At 47.2% G+C, this 18540-nt stretch overlaps 1 protein-coding gene and 1 pseudogene across 1 annotated transcript in view; one reads left to right on the forward strand and one right to left on the reverse strand.

The window, feature by feature from the left end:
* On the reverse strand, positions 1–3792 carry LOC130194929 (nuclear factor 7, ovary-like; annotated as a pseudogene).
* slc7a10b (solute carrier family 7 member 10b) overlaps positions 3791–18540 on the forward strand; it is a 25225-nt gene continuing 10475 nt past the window's right edge. The window contains exons 1-5 of the mRNA XM_056416711.1: positions 3791–3971; positions 10366–10570; positions 11470–11621; positions 17433–17558; positions 17632–17785. Coding sequence (XP_056272686.1) covers positions 3791–3971; positions 10366–10570; positions 11470–11621; positions 17433–17558; positions 17632–17785 — 818 coding nt within the window. The remainder of the gene's footprint in view (positions 3972–10365; positions 10571–11469; positions 11622–17432; positions 17559–17631; positions 17786–18540) is intronic.

An 18540-nucleotide genomic window follows, 5' to 3' on the forward strand; every position in this document is an offset into this window, starting at 1 on the left:
TCACCAATTAACAGACATTATTGTATTAGAGGAAGGTGGATCTCTGAGGAGTGGTAGTTCTACTGTGATGACCAGAGAGTTTAGACCTCCTTCATTAAGAAAGTATGGGAAGAGTTTCTCAGTGAAGCAGCAGCCAGTAAAGGAGTAGATAAGAGCTGCAGCATCTACGTCATAGAAGGAGACCAGACCCTCCTCATAATCCACCAACATAAACCTCAGAGAGAGACGGACTGGAGGGTCATCCAGAGCTGAGTACACATTCTCATTCCTCAACCATATCATCCAGAAACCTTTCTGAGGAGACGGTGTGATGACTCCCTTCCTGTTGATGGACTCTCTCAACACTCCTAAATCCCACTTAGTCTTTCCTTCAACCTGAACCTCGTAGTAAGATCTTCCTGAAGAGAAACTCTGCTTTGCTAAGACAGCAGCACAAGTATCAAATCTCTCTGGGTTGTTTGGAAGATTCTTCTTTACATCACCAAGTTTAACTTGTTTTCCATCATCAGGATGAGGGGTTTGCTGAATCAGGATCAAAACAGCTTCTTCATCTGATTGCTGAGCGTCTCCTCCAGCTGCTTCACAGCTCTCGTCACTGTCCCCTCATAGGAAGGGGGACGGACTCTGACTCTGGTCCAGTTCTTGGTGGGTGGAGCAGCCTTCAGGGTCCTGAGGCTCTGGAGGAGGTGGAGGTGGTCTTCAGAGCGTGAGAGCTGCTGCACCTCAGTGCTTCTCTTCTCCAGCTCACAGAGTTCCTGTTCCAGCTCTTGGATGAAGCCTTCAGCCTGTTTCTCTGTGTTTCTGTGCTTCTCTTTGATCCTGAGGATGAGCTCGGCCTGGCTTCTCTCAACAGACTCCTTCAGAGCGGTCAAGACCTGAACACCACCTGCTATCTCTCTGGCTGCTTGTTCCTCACTGAGCTGCACCGAGTGTTTGAGCTCCTGGATCTTCAGGCGTCTCTTCTGGATCATCTCCTTGGTTTCAGCCTCAGTCTTCTTCATCTCGGCCTTCTTTTCTTCATATCCTTCTTCCAGAGGAACAACATCATGCATCTTGTGATCCAACACACTGCAGAGCATGCAGACACACGTCAGGTCGGTCTTACAGAACAGCTCCATAGGTTTATCTTTATGCTTCAGACACATCCAGCCTTCCAGGTTCTCCACGGGGTCCATCAGCTGATGTCTCTTCAGACCTGGTCTTGTCAGGTGACCCTCCAGGTGAGTCTCACAGTAGGACTCCAGACACACCAGGCAGGACTCCAGGGCCTTCCGTTTGGTTCCAGTGCAGACGTCACAGGGAACTTCTCCTGGTTTGGCAGCTTGTTGCTCTGAGCTGCTGCTGCTGGCTTCCTGTTGAGCTGCCTGTCTGAACTGAGCAGCCATCTCAGAGATGAAGGTGTTGACCTGCAGGTCTGGTGGGGAAAAGCTTCTTACAGTTGGGACACTGATCGGGGACATTGACGTTCCAGTGTTGAGTGATGCAGGCTTTACAGAAGTTGTGTCCACATGGTGTACTGACTGGATCAGTGAACACATCCAGACAGATGGAGCACAGGAACTGATCCTCAGTCAGCTGACAGGGCGAAGGAGTTCACGGACATTCACCAAATGTCATGAACATAATAAACGTGTTTATAAATCACACGTCTGCCTTTACGGGTCAAATACGTCATCAGGTACATTCAAGCTCCACCTGTTAGTTCAGCTGCTGCTACTTTCTGACTGGAACTACATTTAAGTTCATTTAGTAGCACAGTGGACTCACCGGCGTTGGTCAGAGACTCTTCTGCTGCTGCTGCTGCTGCTGCACTCAAAAAAACGATTCAAGCCCTTCTTAGAGGTGACACATTTAAATATTGTTTGACACATTTAAATAAATCAATTACAAAACGAAGATATTTATATTGAATGGGTGTAACACAAAATGTATGAATACTTTCATTTATTAGATTTATTTAGGTTACACTCACAAAAACGATTCAAGCCCTTCTTAGAGGTGACACATTTAAATATTGTTTGATACATTTAAATAAATCAATTACAAAAATAGATATTTATATTTAATGGGTGGAAAACAAAATGTATGAATTCTTTCATTTATTAGATTTATTTAGGTTAGATGGTATGCATATCAACTAAAAATAAATGTGTTTCATTGAGGACTACCCTTTGCGCATGCGCCAGCTGAAAATCAGTTGTTTACAAGGTGAAGACACTTTCAGGACTGTACGGTGGTGTAGTGGCTAGCACTGTCGCCTCAAAGCCAGAGGGCCGTGGGTTCAATTCCCAGTCGGGGCTTTCCTTCTGTGTGGAGTTTGCATATTTTGTTAGTTAGTTTATATTTTGAGTTGGACAAACGCAAATGAATTTAATTTAATGAATATCGTTATTTTATTTGAGATGTATTTGATACAAATGAGTTGGACTAACTTAATTACATTGTATTGCACTGATGTGCTAAATTTGAGTTGGAGTTGCATATAATTATTGGATGGAAAACCTGCCAACAATTTAATTGAGTTCATCCAATGAGTCATTTCTTTGAGTGTGTTGGTGTTGTTGTTGTTGTTGTTGTGGGTCCAGGTGAATGTTTCTCAGACAGAAACAGAGACGTGTCTGACTGCAGCGCTGCTGTCTCTCAGACTAACTTCACTTTCGTTTCAGGCAGGGTTGCCAGGTCTGTGTGACAAAACCAGCCCAATGGCCAATCCAAATTAGCCCAATATCAGAACTCAAAATATGCCCGTGCCAAACTATATACACTTCTTTTAAAGTCCATGTCCAGTACCGCTGCTAACCATGTTGGTGCCCTAAGCATAACTCCTTCATGATGCCCCTCTGAGATAGGGAAGTGACCCACCGCGAGCGTTGTCGACGGGGGGGGGGGGGGGGGTCGGCGTGTAGGTGCTGATCTGGAGTCAGTTTGGTAGGATTTGGGTATAAATAAATTATTTAATTTAAAATATGGATTTTTATTTAAAGATATTCATGTAATTTGCATGCAAAATAGGTCTACCCGAACCAGCGGACGAAAAATTCAACCCGCGGCAACACTTCAAAAGTAGCCCAATTCCGCGGGAAAACCGCAGACCTGGCAACACTGGTTTCAGGAGAAGTGACTCTGCAGCTCCTCCTCTTTCACTGGCTCCTCCTCTTTCACGAGGAGCCAGTGAAAGTACTCATCATGCAGAATAATACATATTCTATTGTATGATAATCATTGATGTGTCGCAGCTGGTGAATATGGAGATGCTGCAGAAATCCACAGAAGGATCAATAAAGTTGTATCTTAAATTATGATTAACTTTTGTTTTTTATGAATTTCTTTGTTTTTATTGGATTGGTTGGTTTTCTAATAAATAATAAATAATTTCTAAATAAAGACACTATTCTGCACTGTGTGTAACTTTGATTCCACTCAACACATAAAGTCAACTCAACAATAATATGAATGTTAGTATGATTTATTTAATTCAGCCTTCATTACAAATACAAACACCAATGACGTCATAGGTGTGGTTCATTCGTCACAGGTATCCTTCATTTGAAGGATTACAAAGAAATGTCTTTGTATATTACTAAAAGTTAAGAGCAGCGGTGCGGTTCCTCCCGATGTCCCTGAACGCACCGCGGCGACTCCAGGGTATTTAACATTCTACGCTGGACAGCGGCAGGTTGTTGCGCAAGCGCAGCCCATTCAGTCCGCATGAAAGCGGAGCGAGGAGGGGGCACGGCACTGGGACTGGGACTGGGACTGGACGGACCGGACCGGACCCGGGCAGGCGGACATGGAGGGACAGAACGGCAGCGGCGGCATTAGCCGCCGGCCGCGCGGCCCCGTGACGGACGGCAGCAAGAAGAAACAGGAGGAGGAGAAGGAGGTGAAGAAGGAGGAAGAGGAGGGGATCCCCGACAGGGTGATGCTGAAGAAGGAGATCGGGCTGCTGAGCGCGTGCACCATCATCATAGGTGAGGCAGGAAATATTACACACGCACACACACACACACACACACACACTCAACAGAGCTGCTGCATAACAAGTGTGTGTGAGGGTGTGTGGGGGGAATTACACACACATACATGCACATGCACACGTGCACACACGTACACAGACTTACACAAATGTACACGTACACACGCATACACGCACATACACTCACAAGTACAAATGTACACACACACACACACATACACACTCAACAGAGCTGCTGCATAACAAGTGTGTGTGAGTGTGTGTGGGGGGGGGAATTACACACACACGTGCACACAGACACACACGTACACAGACATAAAATGTACACGTACACACGCATACACGCACAAACACACATGCAAACTCACACACACTCACACACACAAGTACAAATATACACACACACATACACACACACACACACCCCCCTAAAGGGCTGCATCTCTCTGCTCTAACTGGTCCTGGTCCTGGTTCTGGAGGATCCGGTTCCACAAGAGTCACTTCTCTTTAAATAGGACTTTAAACGTTTTAAAGTTACCATGAGGAACCTTTACCGGGTCCTGAACCAGTCTCGGTGTAGTCCTGGTCCTCTATAGACCTCAGTGTAGTCCTGGTCCTCTATAGACCTCAGTGTAGTCCTGGTCCTCTAGAGACCTCAGTGTAGTCCTGGTCCTCTATAGACCTCAGTGTAGTCCTGGTCCTCTAGAGACCTCAGTGTAGTCCTGGTCCTCTAGAGACCTCAGTGTAGTCCTGGTCCTCTATAGACCTCAGTGTAGTCCTGGTCCTCTATAGACCTCAGTGTAGTCCTGGTCCTCTATAGACCTCAGTGTAGTCCTGGTCCTCTATAGACCTCAGTGTAGTCCTGGTCCTCTATAGACCTCAGTGTGGTCCTGGTCCTCTATAGACCTCAGTGTAGTCCTGGTCCTCTAGAGACCTCAGTGTAGTCCTGGTCCTCTGTAGACCTCAGTGTAGTCCTGGTCCTCTATAGACCTCAGTGTAGTCCTGGTCCTCTAGAGACCTCAGTGTAGTCCTGGTCCTCTGTAGACCTCAGTGTAGTCCTGGTCCTCTATAGACCTCAGTGTAGTCCTGGTCCTCTATAGACCTCAGTGTAGTCCTGGTCCTCTATAGACCTCAGTGTAGTCCTGGTCCTCTAGAGACCTCAGTGTAGTCCTGGTCCTCTAGAGACCTCAGTGTAGTCCTGGTCCTCTGTAGACCTCAGTGTAGTCCTGGTCCTCTATAGACCTCAGTGTAGTCATGGTCCTCTAGAGACCTCAGTGTAGTCCTGGTCCTCTGTAGACCTCAGTGTAGTCCTGGTCCTCTAGAGACCTCAGTGTAGTCATGGTCCTCTAGAGACCTCAGTGTAGTCCTGGTCCTCTATAGACCTCAGTGTAGTCCTGGTCCTCTATAGACCTCAGTGTAGTCCTGGTCCTCTAGAGACCTCAGTGTAGTCCTGGTCCTCTATAGACCTCAGTGTAGTCCTGGTCCTCTAGAGACCTCAGTGTAGTCCTGGTCCTCTATAGACCTCAGTGTAGTCCTGGTCCTCTATAGACCTCCGTGTAGTCCTGGTCCTCTATAGACCTCAGTGTAGTCCTGGTCCTCTATAGACCTCAGTGTGGTCCTGGTCCTCTATAGACCTCAGTGTAGTCCTGGTCCTCTGTAGACCTCAGTGTAGTCCTGGTCCTCTATAGACCTCAGTGTAGTCCTGGTCCTCTATAGACCTCAGTGTAGTCCTGGTCCTCTATAGACCTCAGTGTAGTCCTGGTCCTCTAGAGACCTCAGTGTAGTCCTGGTCCTCTAGAGACCTCAGTGTAGTCCTGGTCCTCTGTAGACATCAGTGTAGTCCTGGTCCTCTAGAGACCTCAGTGTAGTCCTGGTCCTCTAGAGACCTCAGTGTAGTCCTGGTCCTCTATAGACCTCAGTGTAGTCCTGGTCCTCTATAGACCTCAGTGTAGTCCTGGTCCTCTAGAGACCTCAGTGTAGTCCTGGTCCTCTATAGACCTCAGTGTAGTCCTGGTCCTCTAGAGACCTCAGTGTAGTCCTGGTCCTCTATAGACCTCAGTGTAGTCCTGGTCCTCTAGAGACCTCAGTGTAGTCCTGGTCCTCTATAGACCTCAGTGTAGTCCTAGTCCTCTATAGACCTCAGTGTAGTCCTGGTCCTCTATAGACCTCAGTGTAGTCCTGGTCCTCTATAGACCTCAGTGTAGTCCTGGTCCTCTAGAGACCTCAGTGTAGTCCTGGTCCTCTATAGAGCTCAGTCTAGTCCTGGTCCTCTAGAGACCTCAGTGTAGTCCTGGTCCTCTATAGACCTCAGTGTAGTCCTGGTCCTCTATAGACCTCAGTGTAGTCCTGGTCCTCTAGAGACCTCAGTGTAGTCCTGGTCCTCTATAGACCTCAGTGTAGTCCTGGTCCTCTAGAGACCTCAGTGTAGTCCTGGTCCTCTATAGACCTCAGTGTAGTCCTGGTCCTCTATAGACCTCAGTGTAGTCCTGGTCCTATAGAGACCTCAGTGTAGTCCTGGTCCTCTAGAGACCTCCATCAGTAAACAAACCACCAGAGAGAAGAGGGTCTGGTTCTAGAGAGTTCTTCTTGATGCTCCTCATCGGAGCCACCGGGTGAAACCTCCTTCAGCTCGGACTTCAGGAGAGACCATTCCACCGTGGTCAGACCCAGGTCCAGATCCAGCAGAGATCTTGGACCTGCAGTCATAACTCAGGAGGGAGCAAAGCTCATCTCCGAGGGGCAGAAGACCCACTGGACCCGCTGGAGGGAAGGAGGGCATCGGAGAACCAGAACCAGGACTGAGAGGGCAGACTGTCAGACCCTGTTGCAGTCAAATTAAAGGGTTTCTAAAGGGACACTACCACTTTAGTCCACAGGGGGCACCAGAACCAACACTACCACTTTAGTCCACAGGGGGCAGCAGAACCAACACTACCACTTTAGTTCACAGGGGGCACCAGAACCAACACTACCACTTTAGTCCACAGGGGGGCAGCAGAACCAACACTACCACGTTAGTCCACAGGGGGCACCAGAACCAACACTACCACTTTAGTCCACAGGGGGCACCAGAACCAACACTACCACTTTAGTCCACAGGGGGCGCCAGGACCAACACTACCACTTTAGTTCACAGGGGGCACCAGAACCAACACTACCACTTTAGTCCACAGGGGGCAGCAGAACCAACACTACCACGTTAGTCCACAGGGGGCACCAGAACCAACACTACCACTTTAGTCCACAGGGGGCACCAGAACCAACACTACCACTTTAGTCCACAGGGGGCGCCAGAACCAACACTACCACTTTAGTCCACAGGCGGGCACCAGAACCAACACTACCACTTTAGTCCACAGGGGGCGCCAGAACCAACACTACCACTTTAGTCCACAGGGGGCACCAGAACCAACACTACCACTTTAGTCCACAGGGGAGCCAGAACCAACACTACCACTTTAGTCCACAGGGGGCGCCAGAACCAACACTACCACTTTAGTCCACAGGGGGCTCCAGAACCAACACTACCACTTTAGTCCACAGGGGGCACCAGAACCAACACTACCACTTTAGTCCACAGGGGGCACCAGAACCAACACTACCACTTTAGTCCACAGGCGGGCACCAGAACCAACACTACCACTTTAGTCCACAGGGGGCGCCAGAACCAACACTACCACTTTAGTCCACAAGGGGCTCCAGAACCAACACTACCACTTTAGTCCACAGGGGGCACCAGAACCAACACTACCACTTTAGTCCACAGGGGGCACCAGAACCAACACTACCACTTTAGTCCACAGGGGGCACCAGAACCAACACTACCACTTTAGTCCACAGGGGGCGCCAGAACCAACACTACCACTTTAGTCCACAGGGGGCAGCAGAACCAACACTACCACTTTAGTTCACAGGGGGCACCAGAACCAACACTACCACTTTAGTCCACAGGGGGCAGCAGAACCAACACTACCACGTTAGTCCACAGGGGGCACCAGAACCAACACTACCACTTTAGTCCACAGGGGGCACCAGAACCAACACTACCACGTTAGTCCACAGGGGGCACCAGAACCAACACTACCACTTTAGTTCACAGGGGGCACCAGAACCAACACTACCACTTTAGTCCACAGGGGGCGCCAGAACCAACACTACCACTTTAGTCCACAGGGGGCTCCAGAACCAACACTACCACTTTAGTCCACAGGGGGCGCCAGAACCAACACTACCACGTTAGTCCACAGGGGGCGCCAGAACCAACACTACCACTTTAGTCCACAGGGGGCACCAGAACCAACACTACCACTTTAGTCCACAGGGGGCGCTAGAACCAACACTACCACTTTAGACCACTGGGGGCACCAGAACCAACACTACCACTTTAGTCCACAGGGGGCACCAGAACCAACACTACCACTTTAGTCCACAGGGGGCGCTAGAACCAACACTACCACTTTAGTCCACAAGGGGCTCCAGAACCAACACTACCACTTTAGTCCACAGGGGGCACCAGAACCAACACTACCACTTTAGTCCACAGGGGGCGCTAGAACCAACACTACCACTTTAGACCACTGGGGGCACCAGAACCAACACTACCACTTTAGTCCACAGGGGGCACCAGAACCAACACTACCACTTTAGACCACTGGGGGCACCAGAACCAACACTACCACGTTAGTCCACAGGGGGCACCAGAACCAACACTACCACTTTAGTCCACAGGGGGCACCAGAACCAACACTACCACTTTAGTCCACAGGGGGCGCCATTGACACCGTTTGTAATAATGTAAGTATCTTACTACTTTCACAAGTGGTAAGCCCCTCCCCCTCCTCCAGCGACAGACACTGGGCCACTTGTCAGGGTCTCGTTCTAGACCCCCGCCTCGCTCTGTGGGCGTCACAGGATGCAGAAGGTGAGCGGGTCACTTCCCCCCCGACTGGGTAATTTATGTGGGGTTATGCAACGTCTGGGCCACTTGGCTGCTTCCTGCCGCGCGACTGGTAGCGCCGCTGCCTGAATGCGTCGGCCGGTCCTCCACGCATCATACTGAGGCCGCTGAGTGATGTCCTGCACCTCCTCCTCCACCTCCTCCTCCAACTCACTATGGAGCGCTTTGTGTTTTAATGCCCGCGTTATAAACCCGGAGGGGCAACAGTGAGGGTCCAGGTCTCCTTGAGGGTCCAGGTCTCCCCGAGGGTCCAGGTCTCCTTGAGGGTCCAGGTCTCCCCGAGGGTCCAGGTCTCCCTGAGGGTCCAGGTCTCCCCGAGGGTCCAGGTCTCCCCGAGGGTCCAGGTCTCCTTGAGGGTCCAGGTCTCCCCGAGGGTCCAGGTCTCCCCGAGGGTCCAGGTCTCCCTGAGGGCCACCGGTGTGTTGGAGTGAGAAAGCCCTTCATGTGGATTCATGTGTGTTCTTTATTTATTCATGATGTTCAAGAATATGCAGAGTGGAGGAGAAGTCTTTATTTTGACTTCTATACAACCAGATGGGTCGCCCCCTGGTGGTCAGGAGAGATAATGCAACTTTAACAGAGGATGCATAGACTTCTATACAACCAGAAGAGTCGCCCCCTGGTGGTCAGGAGAGAGAATGCAGCTTTAACACATGAAGCATAGACTTCTATACAACCAGAGGAGTCGCCCCCTGGTGGCCAGGAGAGAGAATGCAGCTTTAACACATGGAGCATAGACTTCTATACAACCAGAGGAGTCGCCCCCTGGTGGTCAGGAGAGAGAATGCAGCTCTAACACATGAAGCATAGAATTCTATACAACCAGAGGAGTCACCCCCTGGTGGCCAGGAGAGAGAATGCAGCTTTCACAGAGGAAGCATATACTTCTATACAACCAGAGGAGTCGCCCCCTGCTGGTCAGGAGAGAGAATGCAGCTTTACGGTTGCGTTCAGTTAGCTAACGTTCGTAGTTCATCAAACATCGTGTCATGGAGGACATTTGGTAGAAGGTGGAAGAATAAAATAAATCCTAAAATTAGCTCGCCACATTTTAAGATTAGTATAGTTTCGTGTCCAAGTGGATTTACGTGTCACGTAGCTGGTGAGGGGCTTAAAACACTTTAAATGTAACTCACATCACCAACTGAGTCGTTTCCTGTGGAGACGGAACTTTATTTTTAAAAGACTGCCGAAAAATGAGCAGTAACGTTCCATAAGGTATCACATGAGGCGGGTTGTGAGGGTAAGTATTATATATATATATATATTTATACTGTACTTGTAAAACATTGGTTCAAGTCACAATCTTTTTTTTTCATTCGTTAAATCTAAAGTCTTCAGATTTTGGGACTTGAGGTCAGATTTGAATCTGAGTCACGTGACCAGTGGAGTTGTGTTTTCATTGGACCTTCCTCCTCCTCCTCCTCCCCAGGGAACATCATCGGCTCGGGGATCTTCATCTCTCCGAAGGGGGTCCTGGAGCACTCGGGCTCGGTGGGCCTGGCCCTGGTGGTCTGGGTCCTGGGGGGCTGCATCGCAGCCTTGGGCTCCCTCTGCTACGCAGAACTGGGCGTCACCATCCCCAAGTCCGGGGGAGACTACTCCTACGTCACCGAGATATTCGGCGGTCTGATGGGGTGAGTGGAGAGGGGCGGAGCCTCTGGCGGGCGTCAGACCAGTGGACGTTAGCTCTCGCTCTGTGGGTCGGTCTGGGTCCTCTTCAGGAGACCCAGACCCTCTGGAGTCCGGATGGTCCCCAGAGGGTCTGGGTCCTCTGGGGTCCTTCCGGACTCCAGGATCAGGATTTGGTGGTAAAAGGACGTCGTAACTCCAGGATGATAATTATGACAATTTTCTCACAAATGTCTCAGAAGTATTTTTTTTAATCAAATTCACAAATTAACATTAAAATGGAGGCATTATATTGCATATAATATATATATATATATGTATATATTATATTTATGTATCTAACATATATACATATATATATATATATATATATTATATATATGTATCTAACATATATATATATATGTATATATGTATATATTATATATATGTATCTAACATATATATGTATATATTATATATATGTATCTAACATATAGACATATATCTATATATATTATATATAGATATATGTGTATATATTTATACATACATATATATGTATACATTATATATATGTATATAACATGTATATGATATATAGATATATATGTATATATATACATATATATGTATCTATTTATAGATACATATATATTATTATTATGTATGTATTATGTATATATTATGTATTATATACATATATATACATAATGTATATATAATATATACAGATATATATATTATGTATGTATTATGTGTATACTATGTATATATGCATATATATATATGTGTGTTATCTCTTTCTTGGAACATGATATTTCCAAAAGGATGAAACTGAATACAATGTGGGGTCATAGGTCACTGTGACCTCAGATAACAGGTGAAGGTGCATTCATGTGAATGATTTGTAATCCCCCCTCAGCTTCCTGCTGCTGTGGAGCGCCGTGCTCATCATGTACCCGACCACGCTGGCCGTCATCGCGCTCACGTTCTCCAGCTACATCCTGCAGCCCGTGTTCCCCGACTGCGTGCCCCCCTACCTGGCCACGCGCATGCTGTCCGCCACCTGCCTGCGTGAGCTTACCGTCCTCACCGCCTGGTTCTGTTATCAATAACCAAACGCGTGGAGCATCGTCTGCAGACACTGTCGTTCACAAGTCTGGGGTCTTTCATGATATTTTAACTGTAACCTTTTTTTTGACATTATTAGTATTATTGATAATATTAATTAGTTGTTACTAATAGTTTATCTACTCTGGATGAATACACTTCTCTGAAATTATAATACATAATGTCAGACCCTGTTGCAGTGAAATGAGAGGTTTTCTAAAGGGACACTACAACTTTAGTCCACAGGGGGCACCAGAACCAACACGACCACTTTAGTCCACAGGGGGCACCAGAACCAACACGACCACTTTAGTCCACAGGGGGCACCAGAACCAACACGACCACTTTAGTCCACAGGGGGCAGCAGAACCAACACTACCACTTTAATCCACAGGGGGCGTTAGAACCAACACTACCACTTTAGACCACAGGGGGCACCAGAACCAACACTACCACTTTAGTCCACAGGGGGCAGCAGAACCAACACTACCACTTTAGACCACAGGGGGCACCAGAACCAACACTACCACTTTAGTCCACAGGGGGCAGCAGAACCAACACTACCACTTTAGTCCACAGGGGCAGCAGACCCAACACTACCACTTTAGTCCACAGGGGGCACCAGAACCAACACTACCACTTTAGTCCACAGGGGGCACCAGAACCAACACTACCACTTTAGTCCACAGGGGGCGCCAAAACCAACACTACCACTTTAGTCCACAGGGGGCACCAGAACCAACACTACCACTTTAGTCCACAGGGGGCATCAGAACCAACACCACCATTATATATTAAATACATTTCCTCAATGAGCTTAATCAGCTTAATATTAAAATGATACTGAATACATTTAGAAGATCTTATACATGAATTTATCTAACTGTATTTTCCTTTTTCTTAAAATAAATCCGAAACATGAAACTTCTGAAATAAATATATATTTTTACTAGGGCTGTCAATCGATTAAAAAAAATTAACTAATTAATCGCACATTTTGAAATTGCGATTAATTAATCGCGATTAATCGCGATTAATTGCGATTAATCGCAATTAAAAGTTCAAAGTTAAAAGTTCATTCTTTTTAAAGACAAAACTTCACACAGAGCTGTGTTTTCAAAGAGGCTCCTGCATATACAGTGCCAGCGAGGTATTTAATATCGTGGATGATAAATTGTTTCTTCAGTGAAACATCAGATTCGTAAAAAGAAAAGAAGTATATTGAGACCCCATTGGTCCTGTCATCTTTAACACTGAACAGCAGAACCAGTGGCCTTGGTAACTGACTGACATTCACATATGTCACGTTAACCCTCTGGAGGCTGGGCTCATTTTATACATTTTACAACAACAACAAAATTCACCGTTTAACCCTTGTGTTGCCTTCGGGTCATTTTGACCCGAATCAATATTACACCCTCCTGCCGCCTTCGGGTTAATTTGACCCCATTCAATGTTTAATGTCGGTGTTCTTTTGGTAGTCAACAAACAAACATAAAGTGCCTCACACTTAAACTTGGAAAACAATATTAATTCTAATAATTTTCTTGAGGTTTTAATTGCTGGCGTCAAATTGAACCCAAAGGGTAAAATATGTTAGTAAATATAAAGGTAACAGGAGGGTGAAACATTGAATCGGGTCAAAATGACCCAAAGGCGGGGGGAGGGTTAAATATTTAATCGGGTCAAAATGACCCAAAGGCAACACAAGGGTTAAAAGTGTTTCCCTTCTTTTTAAAGACCAAACTTCACACAGAGCTGTGTTTTCAAAGAGGCTCCTACATATACAGTGCCAGCGAGGTATTTAATATCGTGGATGATCAATTGTGTCTTCAGTGAAACATCAGATTAGTAAAAAAAAAAATATATATTGAGACCCCATTGGTCCTGTCATCTTTAACACTGAACAGCAGAACCAGTGGCCTTGGTAACTGACTGACATTCACATATGTCACGTTAACCCTCTGGAGGCTGGGGGCATTTTATACATTTTACAAAATAAATTAAATTCACCCTTTAAAGTCTTTTGCATGTGACACACCCCCACGTGTTATACATCAAACATTCCAGAACAATCTCAGCTCTGAAATGAGCCTCATTGTCCTCGCGCCGTGTTCTCTGGTTCTCTGACTGACAGGCTGCTAAATGAGCCTAACCTGTGAGGTGGGAGGTCCTTTGTGATTTACTGAGTGTTCATTGGTTTTATTTCCCCCGAAATGTTGACAGACAAACGGATTGACCAATCACGGTGAAGGTTTCGTGTGACGAGTTCTTTCCGCGCCGCGTCCCCCGACGCGTCGCCCTCCGTTCCTCTGTGTCTCAGAGGGGGAGACGGGAGGAAGGAGGAGCAGGAGGAAACCCGACTGATTCATCCACGAGTTAAACTGATTTATGATCCTTATTTTCGCGGAGAAATGATTGTTTTAAAAACGGAAACAGTGTCAAACCGTACTGCCGCGGTTTAAAAAAAAAAAAAAGTTTAAAATTAAAAAAACGCGTTAATTGCGTTAAAATATTTTAGTGCGTTAACGCGGCCAAATTAATCGCATAGATTAACGCGTTAACGCTGACAGCCCTAATTTTTACTGTGACTGATGTTTCCACCAAACAGGCTCCAAAGTCGCTCGTGTGATATTTTTACCAAATTTATTTCAATTTGATAATTTCCTGTTTCAACCCAACAGCGTCTGGTCCGGTGTGTTCAGGGACCGTCTGGAGGTCTGACACCCAGATTAAAGTCCTCTTATAAATGCAGCTCTCTTCTTCTTCTCGTTGGAAAATTATAAAACTGAAAGAGGTTTTCTCTGAGATTGAACGGTAAAGTTACGAGAACAACATTTTTAACAATGTTCGCCAAGAACGTCGTCACATTTTTTGGGAAAAATTTGGATATTCTCTGAGATTAGGTAACAAATTTACGGGAAAATTCAATAAAAGAAATCTGCAACGTGAAGCATGGTTCCTCGAGAAAACATTTGGACCACTTTTATCTCCTGAATCTTTCTACGTCCCTATTTATCTATTTGAAACTAAAATCTATTACATTTTGACCTGAAAAGGTCTGAATACGTCATCGCACACACCAGCTCCTCCTCCACTCTGGTCCTCTGCAGGAGAGTTGGTGCATCATTCATGAAGGAGGTCTTTCCTCTAATGCGTCTCGTGATCCGGCTCATCGATAAACTCCACGTCCGGTCCTCTGTGACTCAGAGGGAAATGTCTCCGATGTAAAAGCCGCTGAAAGCTTTTTAAAAAGCTTCTGTTTTTATGGCTGTAGTAGTGGGAGCGAGACGAGGAGACGGGAAACCTGAAAGACCTGCAGAGTTAGAGATGCTGCGCTGCGATTGGACCAGGAGGCGACTCCTCTGGTTATGCAGAGTGAAGCCAAAGCTCCATGTGTTAAAGCTGCATTCTCTCTCCTGACCACCAGGGGGCGACTCCTCTGGTTGTATAGAAGTCTATGCTTCATGTGTTAAAGCTGCATTCTCTCTCCTGACCACCAGGGGGCGACTCCTCTGGTTGTATAGAAGTCTATGCTTCATGTGTTAAAGCTGAATTCTCTCTCCTGACCACCAGGGGGCGACTCCTCTGGTTGTATAGAAGTCTATGCTTCATGTGCTAAAGTTCCGTTCTCTCTCCTGACCACCAGGGGGCGACTCCTCTGGTTGTATAGAAGTCTATGCTTCATGTGTTAAAGCTGCATTCTCTCTCCTGACCACCAGGGGGCGACTCCTCTGGTTGTTTCTGGGATGTGAGAGCAGCTCCTTCACTCCTCAAACATCAACAATTGATTGTGTAATAAAAGAGATGCATCGGGACAGGGGGGTCATGCAGCGTGTGCAGCTGTCTCCTGATTGGTCGGCTTTGCGTTGAGGAGCACCTGCTGAACGCCGTTAATCCTCTTCGTCAGCGTGTGGTTCCTCTCCTCGGACGCCATCATTCACTTGTTTGTGTTTTTTTTGGAGCTGGGTGCCGAAACGTGAGCTCTGCCCCCCCCTTCTCGGAAGGGGGGGGGGGGGGGTGAAGGGGGGGTTGCCAGGTTTTGTTTGCTCCCCCCAACGGAAGTGGTCCGTTCTGTGGTGCCGACAGCTGGTCTTTGTGAGGCCGCCATGAGAGCGAGCGGGGCAAAGCCGGTGACAATGATGGACGAGGTGAAACAATCGTGCCCTCCCTCGCCCTCCCTCGCTCGCCCCGTTTCCCACATTCCTGCCTCCCATGGCAACCGGTGCCGGTGCCGCCCACCGCTGGCACCGGCACCGGCTCCAAGGCCGGCGAGGCATTTAAAGGAGCTTGTCTCAAAGTCACTCTCCTTTCTCACCACGGCCGGTAACAACGGGGGAAAGTCTGATGATGATGTCATAGTGTGGTGATGTTGTTGTGATGTCATAGTGTGGTGATGTCATAGTGTGGTGAGGTCATAGTGTGGTGATGTCATTGTGTGGTGAGGTCATAGTGTGGTGAGGTCATAGTGTGGTGATGTTGTGGTGATGTCATAGTGTGGTGAGGTCATAGTGTGGTGAGGTCATAGTGTGGTGATGTCATAGTGTGGTGAGGTCATAGTGTGGTGAGGTCATAGTGTGGTGATGTTGTGGTGAGGTCATAGTGTGGTGAGGTCATAGTGTGGTGATGTTGTGGTGAGGTCATAGTGTGGTGATGTTGTGGTGATGTCATAGTGTGGTGAGGTCATAGTGTGGTGATGTTGTGGTGATGTCATAGTGTGGTGAGGTCATAGTGTGGTGAGGTCATAGTGTGGTGATGTTGTGGTGATGTCATAGTGTGGTGAGGTCATAGTGTGGTGAGGTCATAGTGTGGTGATGTTGTGGTGATGTCATAGTGTGGTGAGGTCATCAGGGCTATCTTAACACCAGACTCGTAACTGGAGTTGAGTTTTGAGGATGTTTACGTTTAATGAAAAGATGCTGCAGAGTTGCATGATGGGAAATGTAGTCTCCGGTGTTCATGGAGATTGAGCCGTACCGGTAGATAATGTGAGGGCTAGAATACACTTTACATGGGAATTTAAAACAAATTCAATGAAAACCTTGGTAGAAAACGCAAATTAACTTATTTATTTGTCAAAGTTGTTTCCATAACCCCCGGGGAAGATCCAGGACACGCTGGAGAGACTACATCTCCCAGCTGGCCTGGGAACGCCTCTGGATCCCCCAGAATGAGCTGGAAAGTGTTGCGGGCGAGAGGGAAGTCTGGGTCAACCTGCTGGGTCTGCTGCCCCCGCGACCCGACCCCGGAATAAGCAGATGAGAATGGATGGATGGATGGGTTACCATAACTCATTTAGTCTGTCAACAAACTCAGACCGGTGTAAAACGTCCACATATGGTCACTTCCTGTTCACTGGTTGCACAAAAAAACAAAATGGCCGAACTCGAGGCTTCAAAACACCGGTCCACAAACCAATGAGAGATGGCACCAATGACGACGCCCACTTGTTACATGCTGTGCGTGGTCAGAACTCAGAGCTGTAAGTCTTTAAGCAGCCACTAGGGGGCGAACGGGGAACATGTTAGGACGCGTGTTCTGCCACAAACAAATGCACCGTCCAATGTGCTTTGTCTATTTCAATGTACGACCAGGGCCACCCGGTGTTCAAATGTAGGAACTGCATATCCCAATTCACCCGCTGTTTCCCTCAAAGATAGAAAAAAAGCAACAAAACTACACGACGGCTCCAACCCTACCGATTGGTCCTCAAGCCGTGTGACATCACAGGTCCTCTCGTTGCTGTATTAATGGCCGCCTGTGTTCCCGGCTCAGTGCTGCTCACCTGGGTGAACTGCTCCAGCGTCCGCATGGCCACCAGGATCCAGGACGTCTTCACGGTGGCGAAGCTGATGGCCCTGGGCCTCATCATCGTGGTCGGCCTGGTCAATATATGCAACGGTAACCACCCGAAGCTCCGCCTCTCCGCCTGGAGACCAGAGACAACGACTCACACGTCTGATTTGTGTCTCAGGGAACTACGAGGCGCTGACGCCGCAGGTGGCCTTCGCCATGGAGCGCACGCCGTCCGTGGGTCAGATCGCGCTGGCCTTCCTGCAGGCGTCCTTCGCCTTCAGCGGCTGGAACTTCCTCAACTACGTCACGGAGGAAGTGATTGATCCCAGACGGTGAATATTTACTCAACATCGTCCAGCTTCAGCTGGTTGGTTTGGGGTCTTCTATCTAAAAAAAAGTCTTAAAGGAAATACTTTGAATAGTTTGACTTTTCTCGCAGAGAAGATCTCATATCTGCAGCTGGTTATCTTAGCTTAGCATAAAGACTGGAAACAGAGGGGACTGGCTAGCCTGGCTATAGGGTCAGATCAGGCCCAATAATTACAAATGTGCACAGAGAGACTCACAAATACATTCCAATGCATATAAATACATGAAGATTGGTTTGTTTGTTGATCGTTACACATTTGTTTGTGGATCGCTACACATTTGTTTGTGGATCACTACACATTTGTTTGTGGATCGCTACACATTTGTTTGTGGATCACTACACATTTGTTTGTGGATCGCTACATGTTTGTTTGTGGATCGCTACACATTTGTTTGTGGATCGCTACATGTTTGTTTGAGTTTTTGAAAATCCCCTGTTGCTGTGGCTCGATTCACAAATGCGTTCTTTTCAACATAGACCTCTCTGTAGCCAATCAGATGTCGCCCTCATTTTCATCCAATCAAATGACTAGTCATGACAACAAGGAAGTTGTTTATTAAGTCAGTGAAACTTCGGTTTAATCTTGTCAATCAAAAAAATCTTGTCATTTGTAAATTTAATATATTTGTGAATTATTCCATGAGCATTTGTGAGTCTTTGCGTTGGCATTTGTAATTGTTGAGACTCATGTGAACCATACGACTCTGCTCAGAGTAA

Source organism: Pseudoliparis swirei, chromosome 6 (assembly GCF_029220125.1).
Source record: "Pseudoliparis swirei isolate HS2019 ecotype Mariana Trench chromosome 6, NWPU_hadal_v1, whole genome shotgun sequence".
NCBI lineage: Eukaryota > Metazoa > Chordata > Actinopteri > Perciformes > Liparidae > Pseudoliparis > Pseudoliparis swirei.